The 23,964-nt window shown below is 53.5% G+C and overlaps 1 protein-coding gene across 1 annotated transcript in view; it reads right to left on the bottom strand.

The window, feature by feature from the left end:
* Nucleotides 1-23,964, bottom strand: part of CNTN3 (contactin 3) — a 126,881-nt gene that overhangs the window by 84,564 nt on the left and 18,353 nt on the right. Inside the window, exons 2-3 of the mRNA XM_053929776.1 lie at nt 11,871-12,003; nt 1,835-1,961 (exon numbers count right to left, since the gene is read on the bottom strand). Coding sequence (XP_053785751.1) covers nt 1,835-1,961; nt 11,871-11,925 — 182 coding nt within the window. The 5' untranslated portion in view covers nt 11,926-12,003. The remainder of the gene's footprint in view (nt 1-1,834; nt 1,962-11,870; nt 12,004-23,964) is intronic.

The following is a 23,964-nucleotide window of genomic DNA, read 5'->3' as shown; positions in this document are numbered from 1 at the left end:
ATGTGAAACCGATAGACCGATTTAAGTCACACATCTCCCCGTCTCCGTTACAGGTCGTGTTTAAATATCATCATAACACCCAGGCATATACTAAATATAAGAAGTACTTGGCAAAGGGCAGAACCACTTCATAAACATGCAGCCACGCCACCAACATGTTTAAAAACTCCGTCTGGCTTTCCAATACGTGCCTGGCGTACCAAGAAATAAGGACAAGGGGCCGTGTCTGCACATTTAAGCTCCATGCTTCTTGCTGTGTGATCACACTTCACAAACCTGATTATTCATTTAGAGACGCCCCCGTCTGACAAAACCCTGCGCCTTGACAGTTTCTCAGCCGAACATATTTATCACCCAATGTTTCAGAAGACGAAGCTGGGAAACACGACTTCACTGACAGCAGAGAGGCAGCCCCCGCCCCCCACATGTCAGTCCCTTGCTGGCCTCTGACTCAGGTTTACCCTCAAGTCTCGGACCAGGCTTGGCCTTCTCAGGGAGGAACAATCGGAGGCACTTTTAAATGGGTTAGGATGGTCTATGGAAATGCTGGAGAAATTACTCCAGGATAACGTCTTGTTAAGCTGGTACGTTCATCTTCCCCCCAAATAAGGAGCTGTGAGCGGTTAATCTAGCTTATAAAACACAGTTCCTCCCAGTGTAACCGTCTGTTAAACATTTCCTGTCGCTGGCGGGAGAGGAAGACAGGGAGGGGCGGGCGCCTGTCTGGCCCGTCACCTGGGGCCGTGCTGGGAATGCACAGAATGCAGACTGGCGCACGGCACCTACCCGGCCGATTCCCGGGTGCCAGCACCCAACCTTCCAACCCAGCGCCGCACCGGCTGCGAGCCACAGTTGGCACCGACGGCCTGCGAGATTTAGCTGGGTGCCCGCGGCCCCGTGACCGGCACCGCTACTCTGCACGGTTACAGGGTCGTTCACGTGGGCTGAAGTCCGCTTGCTCTTCAGGCTTCCCACAGGGGCTGCCACACAGACCACTTGTGTCAACAGAGTTTTGGGGACGAACACTCAGCACTCAAAGAACATGTTTCCACAGAGCCGCCAGCCCGTCCTCCTAGGCCCTTCCAAGAAAGCGGCGTGTGCTGCTTATCAGTAAGTCATTTCCCATTGGAGCGGGTCCCCCAAGCCCCCCAGGAGCACGCACGTCGATGATCCGTTAGTTAATAGCGAACCCCCATCCCGTCCTCACCACCCAGCCCCGTCCCCAACATGTTCCCACACGTTTGCATCTTAAGGTGCTCAGAGATCGGTTTTTATTCTTTCTTTCTTACGTCTCTCTGTGACATCGGGAGTTCTTCAGTAAACAGGGGTTATTCCTGTAATCTGCAAAATACAGACTTTCACATGAAAAAAAATCTAAGAAATGTTTTCCTCTTCAAGAATAAGCAAAATGACCTCAGTGAGAGTGCAGTTTATTCTGTATCCGATGAACCTCCCCACACAGCCCAGGAAAACGGCGAGGAGGCAAGTCAGGCACTGCAGTCTGTTTTCCTACCTCTGTGACTTCCACGCCCCCTCAGACACACTTACTTCATCCCCACCCTGCGTGGAAGTCCAAGTTCACGCGTCAATCACACTGTCAGTCAGTAAGAACCACTGTGCATGGAAGAGATTCTGCAGGTTCCCTTCGACCCAGAACCCTTCCCGAGACGTGGAGAAGCCTCTGTGCCCGGGGCCTGGTGCTCACGCTTCAGGTGCAGCGAACACCAGGTGCAGCCAGAGCCGTGTGCTGCTTCTCCCCAAGGGCATCGGCGTACCGACTCGAAAACTCCCCAGTCTCCACACCGCCGTGTTCTTAACTCGAGTCTCACTGTACCTGTAATGAGGGGCAGGGCTGCCTCGTGCTTCACAGCTCAGAGTGACCCCTTTCTCCTCGGACCCCACGGGGACCATGCTGCTGCTGGGCTCTCGGACGAACACGGGGCCGTGGAAAGGCCCCTCACCTGTGGGAAGGAAACAGCCAGAAATAACCCTGGTCAGTGGAAGGACGGTAAAAAGCTGCGTTCCAGCCCTGGCTGGTGTGGCTCAGTGGATTGAGCACCGGCCTGCAAAACCGAAGGGTCGCTGGTTCGATTCCCAGTCAGGGCACAGGCCTGGGTTGCAGGCCAGGTCCCCAGTGGGGGGCGTGCGAGAGACAACCACGCATTGATGTTTCCCTCCCTCCCTCCCTGCCCCTCTCTTTAAAAATAAATAAAATCTTTTAAAAAATTATATATTTTTAAAAAGCTGCATTCCAGAGATGAAAAGAAAAGATAGGGACTCGTGTCTGCTCTTGGCAAAGACACTGACTGCCCACAGGCCGGCACGCTCTGTGGGGGCAGCTGTTTGTGGGTGCCCTTGACTGCTGGCAGCCTGGTCACATATGAGACAATGGACAGGGTATAAAATCACGGCCACAGCGGTGAGACTGCTTAACGGCGTGAACAAGGCGTCCCCGGTTCCTCTTGGTGACGAAGGCTCCCTGCATTTTCCCTAGCGGGTAACCTGCCGCAGAAAGTCCTGCCAGAGCTCCTTTGAGAAACCAGAGCCGGCTTCACACCAGGCGGGTACCTTTCTCACCCGCTCTGCCTGGCCGCACAGCCGAAAGCCGTCTGTGTTATGTGCCATTCTGAACCCAAACCTCTTACTTTTGGCAGGACTTCTGTTTTATACCTGGCAAAATGAACGGACGAATACATCGCTGAACCCATGTCCTTTAAAAAGTGTTTCTACTTTGCTCAGGAGAACGCAAACATCCTCCCAGGAGAGTTCTCTCTCTCTCTCTCTCTCTCTCTGTGTGTGTGTGTGTGTGTGTGTGTGTGTGTGATAGATTCGGAAAGGAACGAGATGACACCACCACCACGTGCTCGGGCCACTGGGGTTGTGTGACCGTGGCCAGAGCGTTTCTGAGAGCAAACGAATTCACAGGAAAGAAGAGAGAAAGCTCTGGACTCTCCTGTCTTGATGCTCCGAACCCTGCAGAGGCTCCACAGGAAGCAGAGCAGGAGCAAATCAAAGAGGCCCAGAAAGTGGGACCATGTATTTCGGCCACTTCGAGCAGACATTCGAAGGAAACATTCCCCATCGGAGCAAGAGTAGAATCGCGCCACACCGGCAGTCACGGGAGAAAGGACGGAACCAGCAGCCACGAACCCCCACGTGAACCCCACACTCGTGCCTCTGTTTTCACCCTTCGCATTGCCCGTGATAACCCCCGGCGTGCAGGAGAGGAGCTGGAGCCCAACCGCAGCTGGACGCCGTGAGCATCTCCAAACGGGACCAGTGAGCCCAGCAACCCAATCCCAAGGTGGCTTCCCCCCCACACCCACAGGCTACTGTGACCCACGAATCAGAACAGTAGTTCGTGACGAGTAAATCACAGGACGTGCACATGTCAGCGTCCATCAATAAAGTTTTATTGGGACACAGCCTCGCTCACCTGTTTGCACCTTGTCTGGGCTGCCCGCACTTTATGATGCAGAGATGAGGGACCACGGGCCACGAAGCCCCCACGTCATGACCTGAACATGTCATGAAGTGTGCTGACCCTGCTTTGGGAAGGGGCCTGCCTGCGGGATGGAGACAGAGGCGATTTCTCCCCTGATCCCACCCTCCTCCTGGCCGTGGGCCGGTTGGGGCCTCACTCCGCCCCTACGTTCCACACTGTTACGTGGCAACAACCTCAACACCGTGGGGGTCGGGTACAAGGACGACCGAGGTTGTCAAGGCAGCAGCACTGTCTTAAGTGGTGTTTGACACTGTTGCCTGTTTTCCAGCCCTTGCGTCACACCTTTAATGGTATCTAACCGAGGAAGAGTGACGTGGGAGACAGGGCGCCATACCTACGCCGTGTGAAACACCGGACGGAGCTGCCGATCTTCTCGGAGGTGGCGGGCAGCGCAGCTCTGTGTGGTCACCCGGTGTGAGCGAAAACCGTGGTTTTATGTGCTGTGTCTAAGACCACAGATCCTCATCAATCTGCAGAGGGACATCACAGAGGCCACCAGTCCATCCCCATGGAGAGACGGATCTCCAGCACGCACTCACTGCCCACTCTGCCCGCAGGTGGCAACTCACCGCCAAGGCAGTGCCAACGGGAAACCCGGCACGTAAGCAGCCAAGAGCTTTCAAAACCTCCAAGACACACAAAAAACCGCGTTAGGTTCTTTTATGCTGTTGGTAGCCGAGTGTGTGGTTTTCACCCAACAGGAATCCTGCCAACAGCAGCACCTGGCTGCAAAATGAGGGGAAAAAGGTGCCCGCGGACTGGCCACGCTGAGAGAGAGAGAACGGCCCCGTAACGAGGAGATGCGGTCGCTCGGAACACACGCAGCTGCCTGCTCGCCCGCCGAGACCTCGGAGTTGCCCCTTCGTGCTGCTCTGCGTGTGACCACTTCCCTGCGTGTCTGTGCTCCATTCCACGCCGAGAGCTCACACACACTCACACCACTGGAAACCCTATGAGAGAACAGTGAATGATGGAAAACGAACTTAGAAACCAAAAAAAGTCCAGCAGCTCTGCTTCAAAACCTGAAAGCTAGTAAACCACACCCGGGGGGCCCTGGGGCGACCGGCTGCCCTGCCTGCTTCGGGGTCCTGGGAACGGGGGCAGGTGAAAAGGGGAGGCCGCGGTGCTGCAGACGATGTGTGCTCCCTCCTGAACGGGACCTGGAGCACAATGGCAACCTCGCTGTGCCTCAGCTTCCTCGCGAAGCAATGGTGACGAGACCCACCTCAAAAACTCATCGGGAAAATTAACTAAATGAACACACCTGGAGCCGGGGTGGAGGGGACAGTCCGTCCCCACGCGCATGGCCGTTGGTGTCATGGAAGCTGCCGCAGGCCCGCCACACCCACGCTACGCCTTCCGCTGAGATTAAATCAGTGCCCTGCCTGTCATGGACTGTACACCCGTGTCCCCCCGAAATAACCCCTATGTGGAAGCCTCGGCCCACAGTGTGACCGTATTCGGATGTGGGGTCTCGGGGGGGCACTTAGGTTTCAACAAAACCACAATGTTGGGGCCCTGCGGGAAGACAGCCATGCTGCCAGGCCGAGGGGCCTCCCCAGGCTGGGACTCGGCTGGCACCTGGGCACTAGGAGTCCCAACCTCCAGAATTACAAAAATCACATGTGATGTATCGTCACCCCACCCAAGGACTTCCCTGGCGCGGTCCACACAGGCCAGCACCGGCCGCATCCGCACAGGGCGGGTCCAATTTCAGCACAAGGCTCCCGCCCACGAGCTGGGCAGTGAGACTGCCTCACAGTTCTCTTGGTTTTAACTCTAGCTCAACCCTTATCAGCTACACGAATTTTAGAAAATGTCCTGACTGTCAGAGGCTCCAGCCCTCTTTTGTAAAACAGGGGTGACAACCCGCGGGGCTCAGAGGAGGCCCGAGGTTTTCCAGGACACCACAACCCGGCCAGGCCCCGGGCTCGGAGCAGGGTGCGGAGTGAGCACGAGGCACACGCTCCCGGGGGTGCCACCGTCATTTTAAGATGCAGCTCGAAGTCATTTTCTCTCCGCCTTCTCTCCCCGAACCTCCATGCCAGTGTCCTAGGGATTTTCTTACACAGGATGTCAGGGCGAGGGTTGGTTTTTCCCTCACTGTCACATGTGTCTTCTTTCCCTCCTAGATGACAGCACCCCGGTTCCCCCTGGGCCTCTCCCCGCCACTCATCTGGATACGCAGCTACACAGAGCGGACACCGGGGCGGGAGGGTGCCGGGAAGCTGCCTGGGCTGCCCGTGCGGGATGCGCCAGGGAAAGGGAGGAAAGGCAGGGACGTGAGAACAGGGCAGGCGGCCGGTGAGAGAGGCTGAGACACAAGCCACTATGGAGCGGTGGCCGTACTTGGGGACAGGGAACAGCGGCGAGGAGCTGAAATTCAGGGGCGTTTCCTGTCACTGGCACGTCGGTAAGACTGACCAATGGAGAGTCCTTTCTATGGCTTACGTGCACGTGTGCGCATGTGCACATGCGTGTGAGGGCACATGCGTGTGAGTGTCTCATACTCCCCCATCCGCCATCCTTCGTGCACCGGTGCCTGACAACTGCACCAGTCCAGGTGGGGGCCCATTCCATTCCACTCAGCGAACACAATTCCCAGAGTCTCTCTCTCACTCACTCACACACACACACGCACACACACACACGAGCACTTAAAACACTTCCACGCGGCAAGTCTTTCAGGCCGCTCAATACTCAGGCAGCCGTCAGACACGTGGGTTTGAATAAGAACCTTCCTTTGCAGGAGCCGGTGAAGCAATCAGGAGCCACTTTGCAGACAGCAAGTATTTTAAAAGCTAAATAAAGTTGTGGGTTTTACTTAACCTTCTGTTCGTTGAGCTCTAATAGCATTTCCAATACACATGACTGTTAAGTCCCCAGATGCCTTTTTAGTTGCCACCACACATACAATAACGCAACACGTGGAGCTGTCACCGATCCACGTTACGGGGACGAAATGCACCAACGCATTCGCCTTCCTTCTCTGGCTCCCACACACACGCTCTGAGAAACCGCCCAGACCCGAGTGGGGAAGCGGGACGCCCTCACGGTGGCGGGCGCTGTGAGGGCGGGGTGCATCACAGGGACTCGAAGGTGCTGGGCTCCTGAGCAGAGGTCTGCACCATCACATGGCGCCACACCACACAGAGACGCAGGGAAGAGACGGCAGTCACGGCAGCTCCTGTTGGGCGCAGCCACGTCCAACTCCACCGACATTTCCGCAGGGACACCAAGGGTGATGCTAGTGTGGAAACCAGCGGAAAGCTGCTCCACAGCTACTTCAGGGAGACCTTGAAAAGCCTGTTTGTCCTTCAAAGCTCTCGATGATCAGCCCGGGCAGGTGTGGCTCAGTGGGGTGGACATCATCCCGCAAAGCCAAAGGCCGCTGGTTCAATTCTTGGTCAGGGCACATGCCTGGGGTGCAACCGACTCATGTTTCTCTCACAACATTTCCTTTTTTTGAATATGCATTTATCGATTCCAGAGAGAAAGAAGCATCAGTGTGAGAGAATCATCGATCAGTTGCCTCCCACATGCGCCCCAATCAGGGACAAACCTGCAACCCAGGCCTGTGCCCTGACTGGTATCATACCAGCGACCTTTCAGTCTAAGGGATGATGCTCCAACCAACCAAGCCACACCAGCCAGGCACACGCCGCTGCGTGTGGATGAAGCCGAGAATCAAATCAACAGTTTGGGACACAAGGAAGAAATAAGCATTCAATCAGAACAGGAAGAAGAAAATTTAAAAAAACGAGGATAGGCTAAGGAGCCTCTGGGACATCTCTAAACATCCGAATCATAGGGGTGCCAGAAGGAGAAGAGGAAGAGCAAGAACCTGAAAACTTATTTGAAAAATAATGAAAGAAAACTTCCTTACCTTGGAGAAAGAAATAGATATGCAAGTCCAAGAAGCACAGAGCACCCCAAATAACTTGAGCCCAAAGAGACCCACCCAAAGACACATCATAATTAAAATGCCAAAGGTTAAAGGTAAAGAGAGCATCTTAAAAGCAGCAAGAGAAAAGGACACAGTTACCTACAAAGGAGTTCCCATAAGACTGTCAGCTGATTCCTCAAAAGAGACCTTACAGGCAAGAAGGGGCTGGAAAGAAGTATTCCAAGTCATGAAAGGCAAGGACCTACATCCAAGAATACTGTATCCAGCAAAGCTTTCATTTAGAACAGAAGGGAAGATAAAGTGCTTCCCAGATAATGTCACGTTAAAGGAGTTCATCATCACCAAGCCCTTATTATATGAAATGGTAAAGGGATTTATCTAAGAAAAAGAAGATCAAAAATATGAACAGTAAAATGACAAGAAACTCTCAACTATCACCAAAACCTTAAAAAACAAAAACTAAGCAAACAACTAGAACAGGAACAGAATCACAGACATGGAGATCACATGGAGGGTTATCAGTGGGGTGGGAGAGGGGGAGGATGGGGGGAAAGGCACAGGGAATACGAAGCATAAATGGTAGGTACAAAGGAGACAGGGGGAGGTTAAAAATAGTATGGGAAATGGAGAAGCCAAAGAACCTATACGCTTGACCCATGGACGTGAACAAGCGGGGCTGCTAGCAGGAAGGGGGGTACCAGGTAAAGGGGGGCAAAGGGGGGAAATTGGGACAACTGCGGTAGCATAATCAATAAGATATTTTTTTTAAAAGGAGTTTCATTTACCTCGCTAGTCCCACCAGAAGATTAAAACTGAAAACAGGTTGGACACACCCAGGTTCGGAATCTCCACGTGTGTTGATGGAGAACTTGCCCACATTCACCCGAAACCGGCGCTCACTCGTCAGAGGGTCAAGGCCCCACGGCTGGCACGGACCCCGGAAGCAGTTGCTGCTGCTCACACGGAACCTGACGGCACCGCAATCTCGCCGCTCTCGGGCTCTTTCCGACAACAGATGCCACAGAACCTTTAAAGGACAATTTCTACTCCATAAATGTTACAGCCACCCCACAGAAGGACAGCGCAAGCCACACCCATGTCCCTTTAAACTTGCTAGGAGCCTCGTGAAACATGGCTAAAAGGAACAAGTGACATTTCTTTTAAGACTATTTTTACTCGACCAAATATATCCAAAATAGTATCAGTTCAACATTTGCTCAATAGAAAGTTATCAAGATACTTTATTTATTATTATCCTTCACATTTTTGGAAAGAAGCCTGAGGTTCTGCATCCATTCTCTTTTCTATGGATGCCACCTCCGGGCGTAGGGCTGACAGATGCGCGGCCGCACGTGGCCAGTGGCCCCCTCCCCCCGCGTAGGGCTGGGCCGTGGGCGCTGAGTCTCCAACATGGCTACACGATTAGCGGGTAATTAAGTAGCAATCCAACTGCCTCCTTGGGGCCTCGATGGTTTGCAGCCCAGGCCTGTCTCCCGACTTCACGCCGGGGAAAGCAGCTGCTGGAGCAGTGAGCACCCGTGATCGGGACGCTGCATGTCGGTATCACGGACAAAAAGAAATCCCGAGAGGACAACAGACTGAGAAGGTTCCCGAGGCTCTGAGACCGTCTCCTCGTCATCTCCGAAACAGCACACCTCCCTCACCGTGCCTGTGGGAAGCAGACACGAAGCTCCCCTGGTGCCCGATGCACGGGAAGGAGCGTCCCTGTATCACCTCGTCACTGTTACTAATGTCACTGCCACTGCCAGCGGTTTCCTCCCCCAAGGCAGGTAGGAAACACCCATTTGCTTCATTTGCTGAGCCTGGGGCTCTGGCTGCTCACTGCTCTATAAGTAAGCGACTGGCACAGCACCCAGAGGTAAGGGTCCCGGCAAGCTAATGCCTGCCAGGGTGTGGCTGGTCGGGTAATGACAGAGTGGGAATAATTTGTTTTAATGTGAACGTTTCACCGAAAATGCCGTAGGTTGTGCTCGAGTGTGATATTGTGATGTTACAGAATCACGTGCTTACGATTTCATAATAAAAAGGGGTGTTATTTGTGCCAGACCCTGTATTTTCACTTGCCCAATATTATGAGATCATCCCTAAATCATGAACAGATTTTTAACTTTAATGCACAAAAAATGACCCAGTGTTGGTTCTCAGAATACCACATTAACAAGTCAGCCTTTTAATCAGAAATTTCTGCAGGTCCAGGATGGGAAGGGTTGGATGCAGTCAACATTCTAAGAGCCACAATCTACCCACGTGGTGATTACGGAGATGCCCGATTCAACAAGTCACCCCCTGCATAGAATTCATCACGCATCAACTAACCCAATTCTCCCTGATCAACCCTCGCAGCATCTTTACCAGCATATCCAGAGACTCAAGTTGGCCTTTCCAATGTTTACAGATTATATTATTTTTAGAGAGAGGGGAAGGGAGGAAGAAAAAGAGGCAGAGAAACATCCATGTGAGAGAGAAACATCAGTGTGTGGTTGCCTCTCACGCTCCCCCTGCTGGGGACCTGGCCCAAAACCCAGGCCTGTGCCCTGACTGGGAATCGAACTGGCCACCCTTTGGTTCACAGGCCAGCACCCGACCGAGCCACACCGGTCAGGGCTGGCTTTTCCATTTTTAAAAAACTATTAATATTTTAGTAAGATGGACACTGCTTTTTCCATAAATTCATTCATAAATATGTAGACGATTTCTCAAAAATGCTGAAAACAGTTCATTCAATCTCCACACTGTGAAAAATCACAACTCAAAATTTTAAACCTTTCAAAAACGGGTCTTTTCCTTGAGTCACACTGCACTTCCGAGCATATCTTCCTATTTCCAATGAACTGGGAAGTTTTAAGGTTGCTTCCATAAAAGCTGAGTCATGAATAATACCATTTTCCTCCTTCTACAACAGAGTTCAACGCTGAGACTTTGTAAGTGCAGAAAGTAACCCTCGCAGAACAAGTTGTGTTTATTTTTTTTTTGGAAATCTACACTGGTCTTTCCCCAAAGCCCATGTAAACGGGCAGACATTTGTAAGTAATTTCTCCTCCTTCTTTCAGTGCCAGATGCGCAGCCATCAAAGAAAACATTTTAGGAACGGAACTGAGGTGCCACAGGGGAAAAACCTGTGAAAAACCTTTAATTTAAAGGTTGGGGGTTTTCACTTCATTTAAATATCTGAGGAATGTTTACAGTTTGAGATAAGGGCTCGAAAGTCTACCCCCCCGCCACACGTTTCTGATAACGTGTTTCACCTGACCACACATGTCTCCCACTACACACCTGCAGTGTTCGGTCGGTTCCCTTTTTGTGAGGAAACTGTGTTTATGTAGAAAGTTGTTCTTCTCGGGAGATGGGTGCTGAAATTTTTTTTAAAGATTTTATTTACTTTTAGAGGGGGGAAGGAGGGGAGGAAGAGTGGGAGAGAAACATCAATGTGTGGTTGCCTCTCTTGTGCCCCCTACTGGGCACCTGGCCTGCAACCCAGGCATGTGCCTTGACTGGGCATCGAACCGGCAACCCTTTGGTTCACAGGCCGGCACTCAATCCACTGAGCCTCACCAGCCAGTGCTAAAACTTTTAAGGGTGAGAGGTAAGGACTTCTGTGTCTTTCTTTCAAACAGTTTCACCCATCAGTCAGTCAGTCAATCAATGGGAAAAAATGCATCCACATACGTACACAAATAGAACATATAGGGTAAAATGGCACAACAGTTCCATCTAGATGGTGCTTGTGTGAGTGTTCATTGTAGTGTTCTTCCAACTTTTTAGATGCTGGAGAATTTTTACAATAAAAAAAGAAACAAACAATAAAGTAAACCCAAAACCACTTTAAAAAATTCTTCTCTTACACAGTCCTCCAGAAAACAAAACAAAATGAACAAAAAGGAAACACATCAAATGATTTATTTATAAGAGCTGCTTTTCATATGGTGGATGTCTGGAAAATTATTCCTTTTTCTTTCCATTTTGTTCTAAACTTCAAAATTTCCAAATTAACAAGTAAGAAAGCCTGTGCGTATCTCTGTTCCCTTAAAGAAGTTATTTGCTTAAAGGAAAACTGCATTGTCCTCAAGGTTAGAGATGAAAATACGGGCATTCTTTACCGTTTATATGCTCCCTTTACACTAGAGGTAAGTTTTAGCTCCTTTCAGGAAAAAAGTCATAAATTAATACCCTCACATTCTGATTAACGGTTGTAGTCATACACTACGGGCCATCTGTGATACAAGGAGCCATTATATTTGCCACGGAAATAAAACAGTGTGCTAAAATTAGAAGCTGAAATGAGAAGCTGATAGGCAGAAGAGAGAATTTGAATTTTTTTTCCTGGAAAAAAATTGTTTTTCTTTGCTCCTGGCAGAGTATTACTTCAACATTTCAAATTATTGACTACATGACTTAAGTACAGTTCTAACCTCGACTCAGAACACAGCTCCTTCTTACCTCCTAGGCAGCCAATGAGGGAGAGCAGGACCAACTGTTTCCATGACAATACCATCTTTAACTGCCCACAGCAAGGACCACTCTCGTCCAGTCTCTGATGAACAGGATGCTTTGTCTTCAGGAAAACCCTAATCTGTAAAAGATACGTACAAGGAAGTTAAGACTTGAAAAATGAGACACCTTAAAACACAGGTTTTCTTTGTTTCATAAAACTGTAAGTCACACAAAATCCTAAGTGAAAGGAATCTTTTTTGATGGGAAAGAGAAGGTATACGAAATGTAAACACTTAAAAAAAAAAAACACTTTATGTCACTGGGAGGCAGAAGGGGGGAAACAAGGCTGCCGACCTGTGAGGGGCTCGACCTCAGGTGCCCGGCCGGGGCCGCTGGTCTCAGATGAAGCCCCTTGAAGAGTCACCATGATGCTGACCAGGCATCGCCGTGATCAGACGCACAGTGGGCATTCACTTCAGACGTGTTATCACCTGTGCCAGGCTTGAAGGAATAGAAAGGGAGCACGCTTGCCAACACACCCACTTCAGCCCTGCCCTTGGACCCACTGAGTCACAGGCTGGAAAAGGTTGGGCAACCTGCCTGACAGAGGAGGAAGACACGCACCCACAGGCATACACTGCGTAAAGTCTGAGGTGAAAAAACACCTCATCCAGGAACACTGTGTTTAAAAACCACGTTGCTCGCTTTTCATCAGTGCTAGGTAGGGCACTGATTTCACAAATGACGAAGGCAATTAAGACAATCGTGACCTGGGTTTGCAGCGCTGGTGCCACCCGTCGCAGAGAGAAGGGCCACATAAAAGCTGGTCCCACTCCCGGGATCGCTAAGCTAAATAATTGCAGACGAAGCCACCGAAGCAAGACAAACACAGATCAAAATGTCATGGGCTCAAAACGAGAGTATTCGCTATTCATGGGGATGTTTTCAGTCAAAGAAAAAGCGGATACCCTTTGGAGTTTTCTCGGCTCACAGACATTTGCATCTAGTGGCTGGAGCTTAATGGAGTCACATCACGTTCCTCCTGGCTGCCCTTAAACAGCCCCCCAGTCTGGTGCTGACTGGAGACTGGACCGTCTCTTCTTAATGCCAGCTGAGCTCAAAGAAACGCTGGACCTTGGCCCTGAGACCAAAGAGGCTCTAAACGGTTCCTGGTTTCTGCTCCGAGACCGTTTGTGGCTTGTGCCGAGTACGTGCCGACAGTGCCACTGAGACCCCGGATCGTGAAATACTGATGCACATCGACACGGCATGCGTGTGGGCGTCCGTGAGCGCGGGCCGGGCGGACGCTCAGGGCTGAGGCTGCTCTGCGTGGGGCAAGGCCAGTCCAGAAATGCTGCTCCTTCAGCTTCGTTCCCAGCAGACGAGCAGCCACCTGCCGAGTGTCCTCCTTTCAGAGACGAACCCCCGGCACTTCGCTCAGAAGGGCGATGGACAGAACACATCGCTCACCTCCAACTTCGACGTTGAGAAACAAATTCTGTTCTCGAACAGACGTTGTTGCTAAAACCCACAACCCGCCCCAACCCCCTCAAAAAAAAAACCCACGCCCTTGAGCAGGTCAGAGACGTCGGGGGTAGGGAAGCAGTCACAAACGGGGAAAAGCTTCAGGCCGCGGCGCTGTCTGTACCCGGAGTCTTCCGGAACGTATCCAGCTCCCGGCGCGGAAGCCACCACGACCCTGTGGCACTCGGACAACGGTGAGCCGCGTGTCCCCACCAAGCAGAACTCAGGCAGGACCCACCCACCGTCTTCCTTCTCCACCCTCTGACTCATGACCTGCTCCTCTCCCGGGGACGCCGCCTGTCCACCTTGCCCGCGAACCTTGTGTCCCTGCTGGGACGGAGCCAGACTAAACGCTGGGCTCCCAGAGTCTGGATGATGCCACACACGTCCCCACACAGGTAGCAAGTGTGCGGCAGGGAAGGAGAGGGGACCCTGCAGGGAGCCTGGGCGAGGTCACTGTCCCCCGGCAGCTGTGTCTGCGACAGCACAGACGTGGAAGGCCCCTGCTGCCGGTCACCTCCTGCTGCTGAGAACACCGCCCACACGTCACCTCCCTCCCTGTGACGCGCCATGCTCCTGCGCCTTCCTCGGGAGGGAGACTGTGGCTCTCTCTCCTCCGGATGACATCCCGGGGGACACAGTGAGTGACCTGGGCCCTCATGAGTTCAGTCCCTTTGGAGAACCGGCCCGATCTCCAAATTCGCACAGACTGACATGAGCTACCAGCTCTGTGATATGTTCCTATCCCCAGCATCTCCCAAAACAGACAAGGAACCAAGTAAACAGATTTCTGTAAATGCAGAGGCTGATGGCCTGTCTCTGCTTCTCCTCCCACAGGAGGGCCCCGCAAGCCCAGCACCCTGTGAGGGGGAGCCACCGCCATCCCCACGTCCACGTCACCCCGTCCCTGCCGCCACAGATCCCACTGGAGTTTTACCACAGCTCCATCGCATCATCGGGTCTGAATGTCTTCTACAGAGACAAGGTCCCGATGACGAGGACAAGAACGGCACAGGGATCTCCCGACAGCCTGCTCAGACGAGTGCCGGTCACGTGCGTCGGCCCTGATCCCCTCCGTCCTCACGCCAGCCACCGAGGGGCTTCTGTTCCCTCCCCTTGTGGATAAAGAGGCTGAGACACAGATGAGGTGGGAAACTCCCCCGGGGAGACGCGGAGGCGGGTCACAGCGTACCACCCAATCCCAGGCCCAATCCTCAGGGAACCAGAAAGCGGAACCTGATATTCTCCCTGTTTTTAAAGCTGGCATTGACAGTCGGTACATAAGGGATAATGCATTGATCTCAACACAGTTTAAGAAATTGAACAGGTTCTGTGGAGGGGAAGGGCTGCAGCTGACTCCTCCAAGCGCACCTGCCTGTCACCGGCCTGGGGTCGGTGGGGTGCAGCCACTCCTGGGGACTGAGTCATGAGACCGAAAAGCTCTCTAGCTACAAAGACAAGGTGTGACAGTGTGTGGAAGGCATGACACCTTTCGTACAGACACCGGAAACACACCTGTAAACACACTCGGGAGCACGGAGGAGCATGGAAGGGAAGACAGGACGGGAGGGTGTGTGTCTCCGGGGAGAGCCGGGCACTTGGGACCGGGGAACAGAGAGAAGACACTTCCCCCTACACTTCGCATACACCTCTCTGCAACATCCACACACTGATGGATGAACAAATGTGTTTAAAAAGAAGAAAATCTCACTTCACTTCTGACATGGCGAATGACGTCAGGGGGAGGGCTGACGCACGGACACTCGGGAGCAGGGAGAGCGGCTCTGCCGGAGGCAAGGCTGGCGAGCCCACCTGTGGTTCTGGGGGGAGGGGCGGGCCCCCAGCGAGCACACCCTGGCACGGGGCACCCAGGGCTCGTTGGGTGCGGAGACGACATTTTATTCTACGATGAATCACAAACCATCCCCTTGGCGTTCTGGGAAGCGTTCTGAGCAGAGACACTCCTGTCCAGGGTGCTGGAGCGAAGGAGAGGCGTCTCTCAGGGGACAAGAGTGGGGTCACCCCCAAAGGCAGGGCAGGCGCCAGAACACAGCCTGGGAGGTCCGGCTGCCTGGGGCGGGAGAGGGTGTGGGAAGGTTTTCTTCCGAGAGAATTCCAGCGACCCCCGCCCCGGGGTGGGGACGGGCACTGTGCTGTTTGGGTGCGGCCGCCCAGGCGACGTCCAGGGTCACAGCCCTGAAGCAAAGAGGCGGCTCTGGTTGCACAGATGAAATCTGGGAACTCGCAGCGGATCAAGTGCTGAAATAACCAGAATTTCTTTGCGGGAATGGTGGTCACAACCCGTGTAAACACACGAGAGGCGGGATAAGCTGTGGCTAACCGGGGTGAGTGTGTGTACATGCGAATGCGGGGTAAATACATGTGTGTACACATGCAGCTGTGTCACACCGGGCCAGTGACTCGTTAATTACGCCCTGTTTGCCCTGAACTTGACATCTGTGAGGCGGGGCAGGTGCAGGCGCACTTGACTGGTTTGCTGCAGCAAAGGCTGTGACTCAGCGCTGAGCCTGAGCCCTGGGGTTCAGGACCCCGTGCTCCCAGGTGGCTTCTGGAAATTAAGTATGATTGGCACCCTGGCTGGTGATAAATCACAGGCTTCAGTGAGACATCAGCTGCTCATAACACTTATTATTCTGCTTAACTGTGTGTTTAAAAGTTGCTTTTTATCACAATGAATGGAGTGATTTTGACACCTTTGGAAATGCTAATCGTGTTTATGAATAGTTACCTGCCTGGAATTCACACCTAGGTGTGTAAAACACCCACTGTCAGCTCAGAAGCATGAATCAGTTTGGTGGCAAACTGTGAATTTATACCCACAGGAAGGATTTCAGCTGAGGAGACAGAGGGGAAAAGTACTGGAGTCCCCCACACCCCATTTCCACGCAGGTAAGCAATGGTTCAGGTGAAACCCTTAAACCACACGGAGGAGAGGGGGCCTCAGACTGCCTGCCTGTGTGGAATGATCTGGAACAAGCCCAGAATCAAAACCACAGGGAGGGGTGAGGACCAGAGGGTGTGCCTGCCACACTCGGCCAGACACCCCCTCCCGGCGGAGCCCTGACCCCAGGGCCGCCACACTCTCTTTCCAAAAGACCCTGACGTGCCGAGTCTTAGGAGAGATCTCCCAGTCTTCCCCGTGAGCAAGCAGCCCACCTGCACCCCAACTTCCAAACACCTGTGTGGACCAAACAACGTGTGTCTGCAACCTCGACGTGGTCCTTCCTGAAACCTCTGGCCAAACCCACCTTCCCTGCCTTCGACCCTGACGTGGGTCCTGGGTCACCCTGTGTCCTGGGACAAAGACACAACACTGTGTACCAGACGCACTTCGAGACTCTTCCCAGTCTTCTCCTGGGGCGGGGGGTGGGGGATAATGATGCGGGGCGGGGCACCCCCACCCTCCACAGGAGGGAACCCGTGACGCCAGAGGGCCTGCGTGTTGGTCAGCGAGACGGTCCCTTCATCCTCTGAGAGCTCCTGCCCCAGAACCTAATGGGCAGCCCAGGCTCAGCGGGTGCCGAAGACGGTGCCCTGACGGGGTGTTCGCTGGGCCCTGCACACGGGCTGCCTCGGCCCCTGAGCGCCACACAGATGCCACATCTGCTACACCTGCCACAGGAAGTACCTGAATGCAGGCAGAAGGGCTGGCAGGAGAAGCTAAGACCTTAACAAAGACCCTGAGGGGCAGCGAAGCCGACTCAGCAGATGGCCTGGACTCGCCCACAAGCCCCCTGTAGGCCTGGAGGGGGACGCCCCGGGGCTGTTGCTTGGCCTCCCAGCTCTCCCGTGGGAGTAACTTTATGATAAATGTGCTTCCGGAAAGGACTTGGCAACGCAGGTGGGCCCAAGGTCCAGGCCCTGCTCCCTCCCTGCCTCTGCAGACCCCCCGGAGAAGGCACCCGTCCGTGGACCCCCAAACACGTATCTCAGTAGCAGAACCAACACCCGGCCCCTTCACGGGGCCTCCACGTTTCAGACCAACAGAGACAAGCGACCGTGTCCAGGAGCACACCCAGCGTTCCGAGCATGTCAGAGTGTGAGGGCATCAGAGAGACGGCAGACCCCGCAGGTTCGTGACCAGGGCCCGGTGGGGCGGGCCTGGGGCGGCCTGTGCAACGCGGGACAAAGGGTCAGGTGCTTCTCGGTTTGAGACAGCAGGTGCTCGCTCATTGTTCGGTGTTCGTGTTGGAGACTCACTTTTTTTTTTAAACACAGGGCTGGCCCAACAAAACGAGAGCAGACGTGGCCTGCAGGCCAGGGGTTGAGGTCTCTCTACACGCAGCAAGAGGAGAAACAAGAAATGTGCAGCAAGAGCGACGCGTCTCTGGGGAGTTGTCCAAATAGCGATGAGCCCGCTGTGCTCACATCCCGCCCGGCCTTCACCGACACGCCCCGCCGTCTGCCACCCGCCCGTCCCGGCGCGGGGCCCCAGCAGACTCGCCAAACAATATGCGCTGAATTAATGAACATCGGGTGCAGGGCCCTGGCTGCACAGTTGGCCCCGTCCCCGACCATCTGGGGGAGCTCGGCAGAAACGCGGATCCCTCATGCCTCTGCCTCATCCTTCCCAGGCGCCGGGCCCAGAATCGCTGTTCTGTTCTGTTCTGTTTTCTCTAACTTCCCACAGCAGTTCTGGTGCAGGGTACCGGTGCTCCCGGCACCGGCTGAGCTTCCAGCACCGGCCCGGGGTGTCTTCGCCTCTGGGGCTGTTTGTTTCCTGGGGCGCAGGTTCATCTGCCAGCTCTGCGGTTCCTCCTTACACGGAGGTGGAGGCAAAGTGGAGCGTTTGAGTTGTCCCCAAATGAGTCACTTCCAAAAGTGCACGGTGCTTCCAAAGCCACTGAGAAGACTGAGCCAAGCTCTGGGCTGGAAACGCGGGAACAGGGAAGAGGAATTTCCCTGGATCCCCGGCTGTGGGGCCTGCAGCTGTGAAGGCCACAGGTGGACAGAGGACACCGGTCACCTGGAGTTCTCAGGACGATCCCAAGGCATGGAGACACAGAAGCCAGGACAGGCGGCCCAGCCGTAAGGGACATGTGGCCCCACATGGCCTGGGAAGGGAGGGCTAGACACCATTCTTCGAATGTGGCTCGTCTTGTCTTTGTCATGTCACAGACGTCCCTCGGAGACTCTGGGGACCGCAGCAGGACAGCGGGGCAGTGGGGGGTGGGGGGGGTCTGCCACTGGAAAACCACCTGAAGGGAGTCACAGAAATACAGGAATCCGGTTTCCTGTGCCGTCTGAGCTGGGTGGGATTCCAGCCCGAACACCGTCTGTGGTGAGGTTTTTGATGGGCATGCGGGGTGATGCTTACTTGAAAGGCTTTCGTGCTGATTCATTAGCAACCACGGTGAAACGCTTTGGTGGGGTGGGGGGTGCTTCTTACTTTGACTACATAATCACTGAGTTTCCAGTTTCGGAGCCGAGTGATTGCGGTTTTAGCGCACCACAGAAAACGGGGAAGGAGGGCTCCAGCTCTAACCGTCTCCCACCCTCTCCTCCCGAGCCCGGTTACTCGCAGGAGCAGAGGACGGCTGTTTCTCTTGCGAAGCCGGTGCTTTAACGCACAGTTTCAGGCAATGACGGAGAGATGGGGGGGTCTCTATGGGAACGGCACTAAAAACCTTCCTGCTCATTCCAGAGACGCCCCACGTTGCCGGCATCTGTGCACAAGTAGATGCTGCTGCTTATCACTCGGGCATTCTGAAAACCTAAACATCTGATGAGATGAAGGGTTTAAAGGGTAATCCCAGGATTTAGTTGATTACAACTGAGTCACTGGGCGATGCTGAGGGACAAGCCCCTCGAAGTGCTGAGACCGATCCCGTCACACTGACCGACTGTCCCACATCCACCGCTGGTCTCAGCAACCCACCCAGTGGCCCAGATGGACAGACCGGGACCCTTTCCAGAGGCACCAACCACACTGGCATCCGGGGTTCCTAAGCGGGTCAGCCTCGAGCTCCCTGCCAGCTGACCCGAGGGTACCTGTTCCCTCCATGGACCCAGTGTTGCCACCGAGAACACCCACACAGCCGGTGAGAAGTCCAGCTGCTGCCCAGCACACGGGGTGTCGGGTAGCTGTGCTCACAGCCATGGGCAGGAGATCACGCTTCTCTCAGCAGTGCTTCCTGTCCTTCAAACGTAAAGATGTTGGTCCCTTTTCAGAGAGTCAGTTGCCATTCTTTGGGGTCAGGTCCTGCATCTGGACCTCTAATTTAGGCACATCCATGGCTGGTTTCCCCTCTGCGCCCTGCGCATCGTGAGTGGCCTGACACCCTGGGATCTTCCAGGGGGTTCTCCACCCACACTGGCTGTGGACAGGTCCCCGGTCCCTTCCCGTTCCTGGACATCCAGCACCTTGGCTCTCAGAGCCAAGCCAGGCTGGGCACCTCCTCCTCCATCAGCACATCGTGGTGCCCAGGACGCCCAGCACAGCCCCTGCCATGGCCCACTGGAAGACCCCATCACCTGTGCAGACCCAGTAGCCTCCTCCCTCCCAGCTCCACACCCCTCACCCCATCGCCGGAGTCCAGCGTCTCCTGGGAGACGGTGCGGCGGAGTGTAGAGGGGGTTCCCACAGATCCCCGTGTTCGGGAATTGTCCAGCCGGACACACGTGTGAGAGCACCCCTGCCTCCCACCCGAGCGTTTCAAGTGAACTGCCCGCGTTCTCATCAATAAACCAGAACAAGTCGGACAGCTAATCTGCATAGCCTCTTCCTTTCCATTTAAAAAATTGAAAAAATCAATAGTCTACATAATGCCTACTTAAAATAGAACAAGAGCAACTGTTGCCCAAACCAGGCTACACACCATTTCGGGAGCACAGAAAACATAATTCCTGACCGAGCCGCAAGCAAGGGGGAAACAATTTCATAAGTCGATAAAAATTGAAACTGCATTAATCATTGATATGTAAACCAGAAGAGAAGTTCTGTTTATGGCTGAGATAAAAAAATCAGTCATCGTACACATAATCCTATTTAAAATGCCCTTAAGTAGTATTTTGTGTTTCTCACATTATAATTTTTTATTGAATTTACTGGGGTGACATTGGTTAATAGAATTACATAGGTTTTGGGGGGGCAACTTTATGGCCCATCAACAGTACATTGTGTGGTGTGTTCACCACCCGAGTCACATCTCCTTCATCACCATGTACCCCCTCCACCCCCCTCCCTCTCCCACCCCCCTCCCTCACCACACTGCTGTCTGGTCTGTGCTGTTTGGCTTCATCCCTTCACCTTCCTCACCCCGCCCCCGAAACCCTCCCCTCTGACAGCTGTCCGTCTGTTCTCTGTATTTAAGGGTCTGTTTCTAGTTTGTCTGTCTGTCTAGTTTGCTCATTAGATTCCACAGATGCGTGAAATCCTATGGTGTCTGTCTTTCTCTGACCGGCTTATTTCACTTAGCACAATGCTCTCTAGGTCCATCGGCGCCATTGCAAAGGGTGAAACTGTCTTCTTCTTCACAGCCGACTAGCATTCCATGCTGTAAATGTCCCCGGTAGTCCTACCCACGCATGTACTGGGGGGCACTTGGGCCCCCATATCTGGATTATAAACAACGCTGCAATGACCACAGGGGTGCGTATAGTCTTTGGACTTAATGTTTGGATTTCTTCAGGTACATCCCAGAAGCGCGATCTCTGGGTCACAGGCAGGTCCGTTTTTATTCGCGAGGCACGTCCACTCGGCACCCACAGCGGCTGCACCCGTCCGCCCTCCCACCACCAGTGCAGGAGGCCCCTTCTCCACGTCCTGGCCAGCACTTGCTGTTTGTGGATTTATTGACGTCAGCCATCCTGGCAGGCGTGAGGGGATATTTCATTGTGGTTTTAATTTGCATCTCTCTGATAATCAGTGACACTGAGCATCTTTTCATATGTCTGTTGGCCATCTGCATGTCCTCTTTGAAGAAATATCTATTCAGGTCCTCTGCCCGTTTTTTAATTGGATTGTTGTGTGTGTGTGTGTGTGTGTGTGTAGTTTATACTAAGTAAAAAAAGAGGGGCACATTTCCTGATGCTTAACTTGACTATAGACTTTTTAAAAGTACATGGTTTAAAAATAAAAACACTCAAATGAGGCCTTAAATCCTACTTTCCTACGAGAAACATGCAGTGTCTATTTTTGGGGCTCTAACTCCTGATTTTAAGCTCATTTTCTTCCTCGGATTAACCACCGACCCCTGTGGAGTCTCCTGACCACCCTTCACCTCCTGAGGAGAGGCGGCCTCGACGTGGTAGGAGGCAGAGGCTTCTGACCGGGCCTGAGGGTCACCTGAACAAACACCTCCCAGGTGCTGTGTCCCCGCCAGGGAGCGCCCAGGTACCGGCCCAGGGACAAAGTCACAACGTGGCCGCCCCAAGTCCAGGGCTCCAGAGGAACGCGTACACTACGTCCACCGAGTGCCGATGCTCCCGTGCACATCACAGTGAAGAGGCTTTGCCGAAATGGGTCGTTAAACCAGGTGACGTCAGCAGTGCCTTTGTCAGAAGCTGTGACGTCCACCGGTCCCACCTCCCCGAGGGACCCCAGCGTGAGTTCTTCCTTTCCAAGAACGTGGGAGAAGAACCGCGGGCCCTGCGTGTCACTGTGGTGACCGCAGACCCACAGAGCACGTTGTCACTGCCACCTCGGCCCCAGAGTCACTGCCCGCTGCCCACGGTGCCGCCTCCCCCGCCAGCTTTCTCTGGGTGGAGGCGGCCTCAGAAAATAGCCAGTGCAGACCCGGCCAAAGCCAGCGGCTGGGTCACACACCAGCATTAACTTTGGCCAGAAGTTTCGTCCTGCACCAGTGGAGGGTGTCGCTAACAAAAAACCCATGACAAGATGTTTCCAAGTCGATCCTGTTCCCGACACAGGCACAGCTGGCAGGCGCCGTGAGTGCACGGGCACGAGGGGGGCGTGGGCAGGAGGCGGGCACGGGTTTGAGTGGGCGCGCGAGCGGTGCGACTCATGGAAGTCTCGGTTAGCAGGTACAGAAGGGACATCTAGTCTAAGTGTCCGCACTTTCACCACGATAAACTTACTGTAAATCCTTACCAATCCGCAAAGTGGATGCTGAAAGTATCCACTTCCTCCTAAGGTGAAGTTAATGCTATTTATTAATTCCCTATTAAAGAAAGCCTAAAGATACTTATAAACTTTTCTGTTCGGCAAGTTATCAACAGAATAATAAACAACCCCTTGACCAAACTCGGGTTATAAATGGTGAGAGAAAACGTGAAAACTGTAAGATTACTGCAGGAAAAAGGACATTAATGAAATAAAGTCCAGCAACTTTTGACCTGATGCCCTGGATGTTCCCATGGTCGGAAGTTAAAGTACAAAGTTGCAAATAACCAGCAGCCTGAGGAGCTGCTTACCCTGCTCCAGGAGCCCAGGCAGCAGCTGCAGACCCGGTGCCATCGGGGCGCTGGGTGAAGCCCCTCAGGAAGCCAGGAGCCACGGACAGCCCCGCAGGCGCCTGCAGCGTTTTCCGCATGCTCTGGAAAGGACGGAGGGCTGGGGCCAAACCACAGGGTATCCGTCACTCGCTGCAAAAGACTTAAAAGCTTTAACTATCTCAGATCTTTGCCCATGAAAAAGTCCTGGTCAATCGCACCGTCATGCAGCTGAAAAACTAAGTACATGAAAAGTAAAGCCCTGTGAGTTTGTTCTCTTCCTCAGCAGGGGTCGAGAGAGAACTCGGGCTTCCCGTTCGTGACACCTGTGCCCAGAGGGGGCCCCAGCCACAGGGGATGCAAGCAGGGCCCACGCGGCCAGCAGCAGCAGAGGCTCCGAGACAGGGCAGAAAAGCAGCAACCGTGTGCTGTTTACAAGAAACACAGTGTAAGCATAGGCGGGCAGGCACGTCCGAAGGAAACAGCTGTGAAAATGAGGCGTGTGAGCTCTGAGGGTCGGGTGGACACTGGCATGTACCAGTGTCGGAGCAGAACTCAAAGACGGCGAACGGCACTAAAAGCCACAGGGCGCCCCACGGTGATACAAGCTCAAAAGCAGAGACGGCCCCAAGTGCACAGGCACCTGACCAGTGTCAGAGCTTCAGACACAGGAAGCCCACACCAACAGCTCCGAAGAAACGGAGACCCCGCAAGGCAGGGGCAGACTTTCTTTCTATCTTTTTTCTTTTTTAAATTTTTATTGTTATTCAATTACAGTAGTCTGCATTTTCTCCCCATCCCTCCACCCCACCTCAGCCAATCCCACCTCCCTCCCCCGCGGTTTTGTCCATGTGTCCTTTATAGTAGCTCCTGTAAACCCTTCTCCCCACTGTCCCCTCCCCACTCCCCTCTGGCTATTGTTACATTGTTCTTAATTTCAATGTCTCTGGTTATATTTCGTTTGCTTTTTTCTTTTGTTGACTATGTTCCAGTTAAAGGTGAGATCATATGGCATTTGTCCCTCACCGCCTGGCTTATTTCACTTAGCATAGGAGACTTTCGAAGCGCTCCCTTCATCTCAGGCAGAACGAGCAGAGCAGCCCCACCCCCCAGGTCAGCAGAGACACGGGAACCTGAGAACCAGCGTCAGCTGGACTCCCTG

Source organism: Desmodus rotundus, chromosome 8 (assembly GCF_022682495.2).
Source record: "Desmodus rotundus isolate HL8 chromosome 8, HLdesRot8A.1, whole genome shotgun sequence".
In the NCBI taxonomy this organism is placed as follows: Eukaryota; Metazoa; Chordata; class Mammalia; order Chiroptera; family Phyllostomidae; genus Desmodus; species Desmodus rotundus.
The sequence above is the reverse complement of the archived record's forward strand: the minus strand, read 5'-3'. Positions and strand labels throughout refer to the sequence as shown.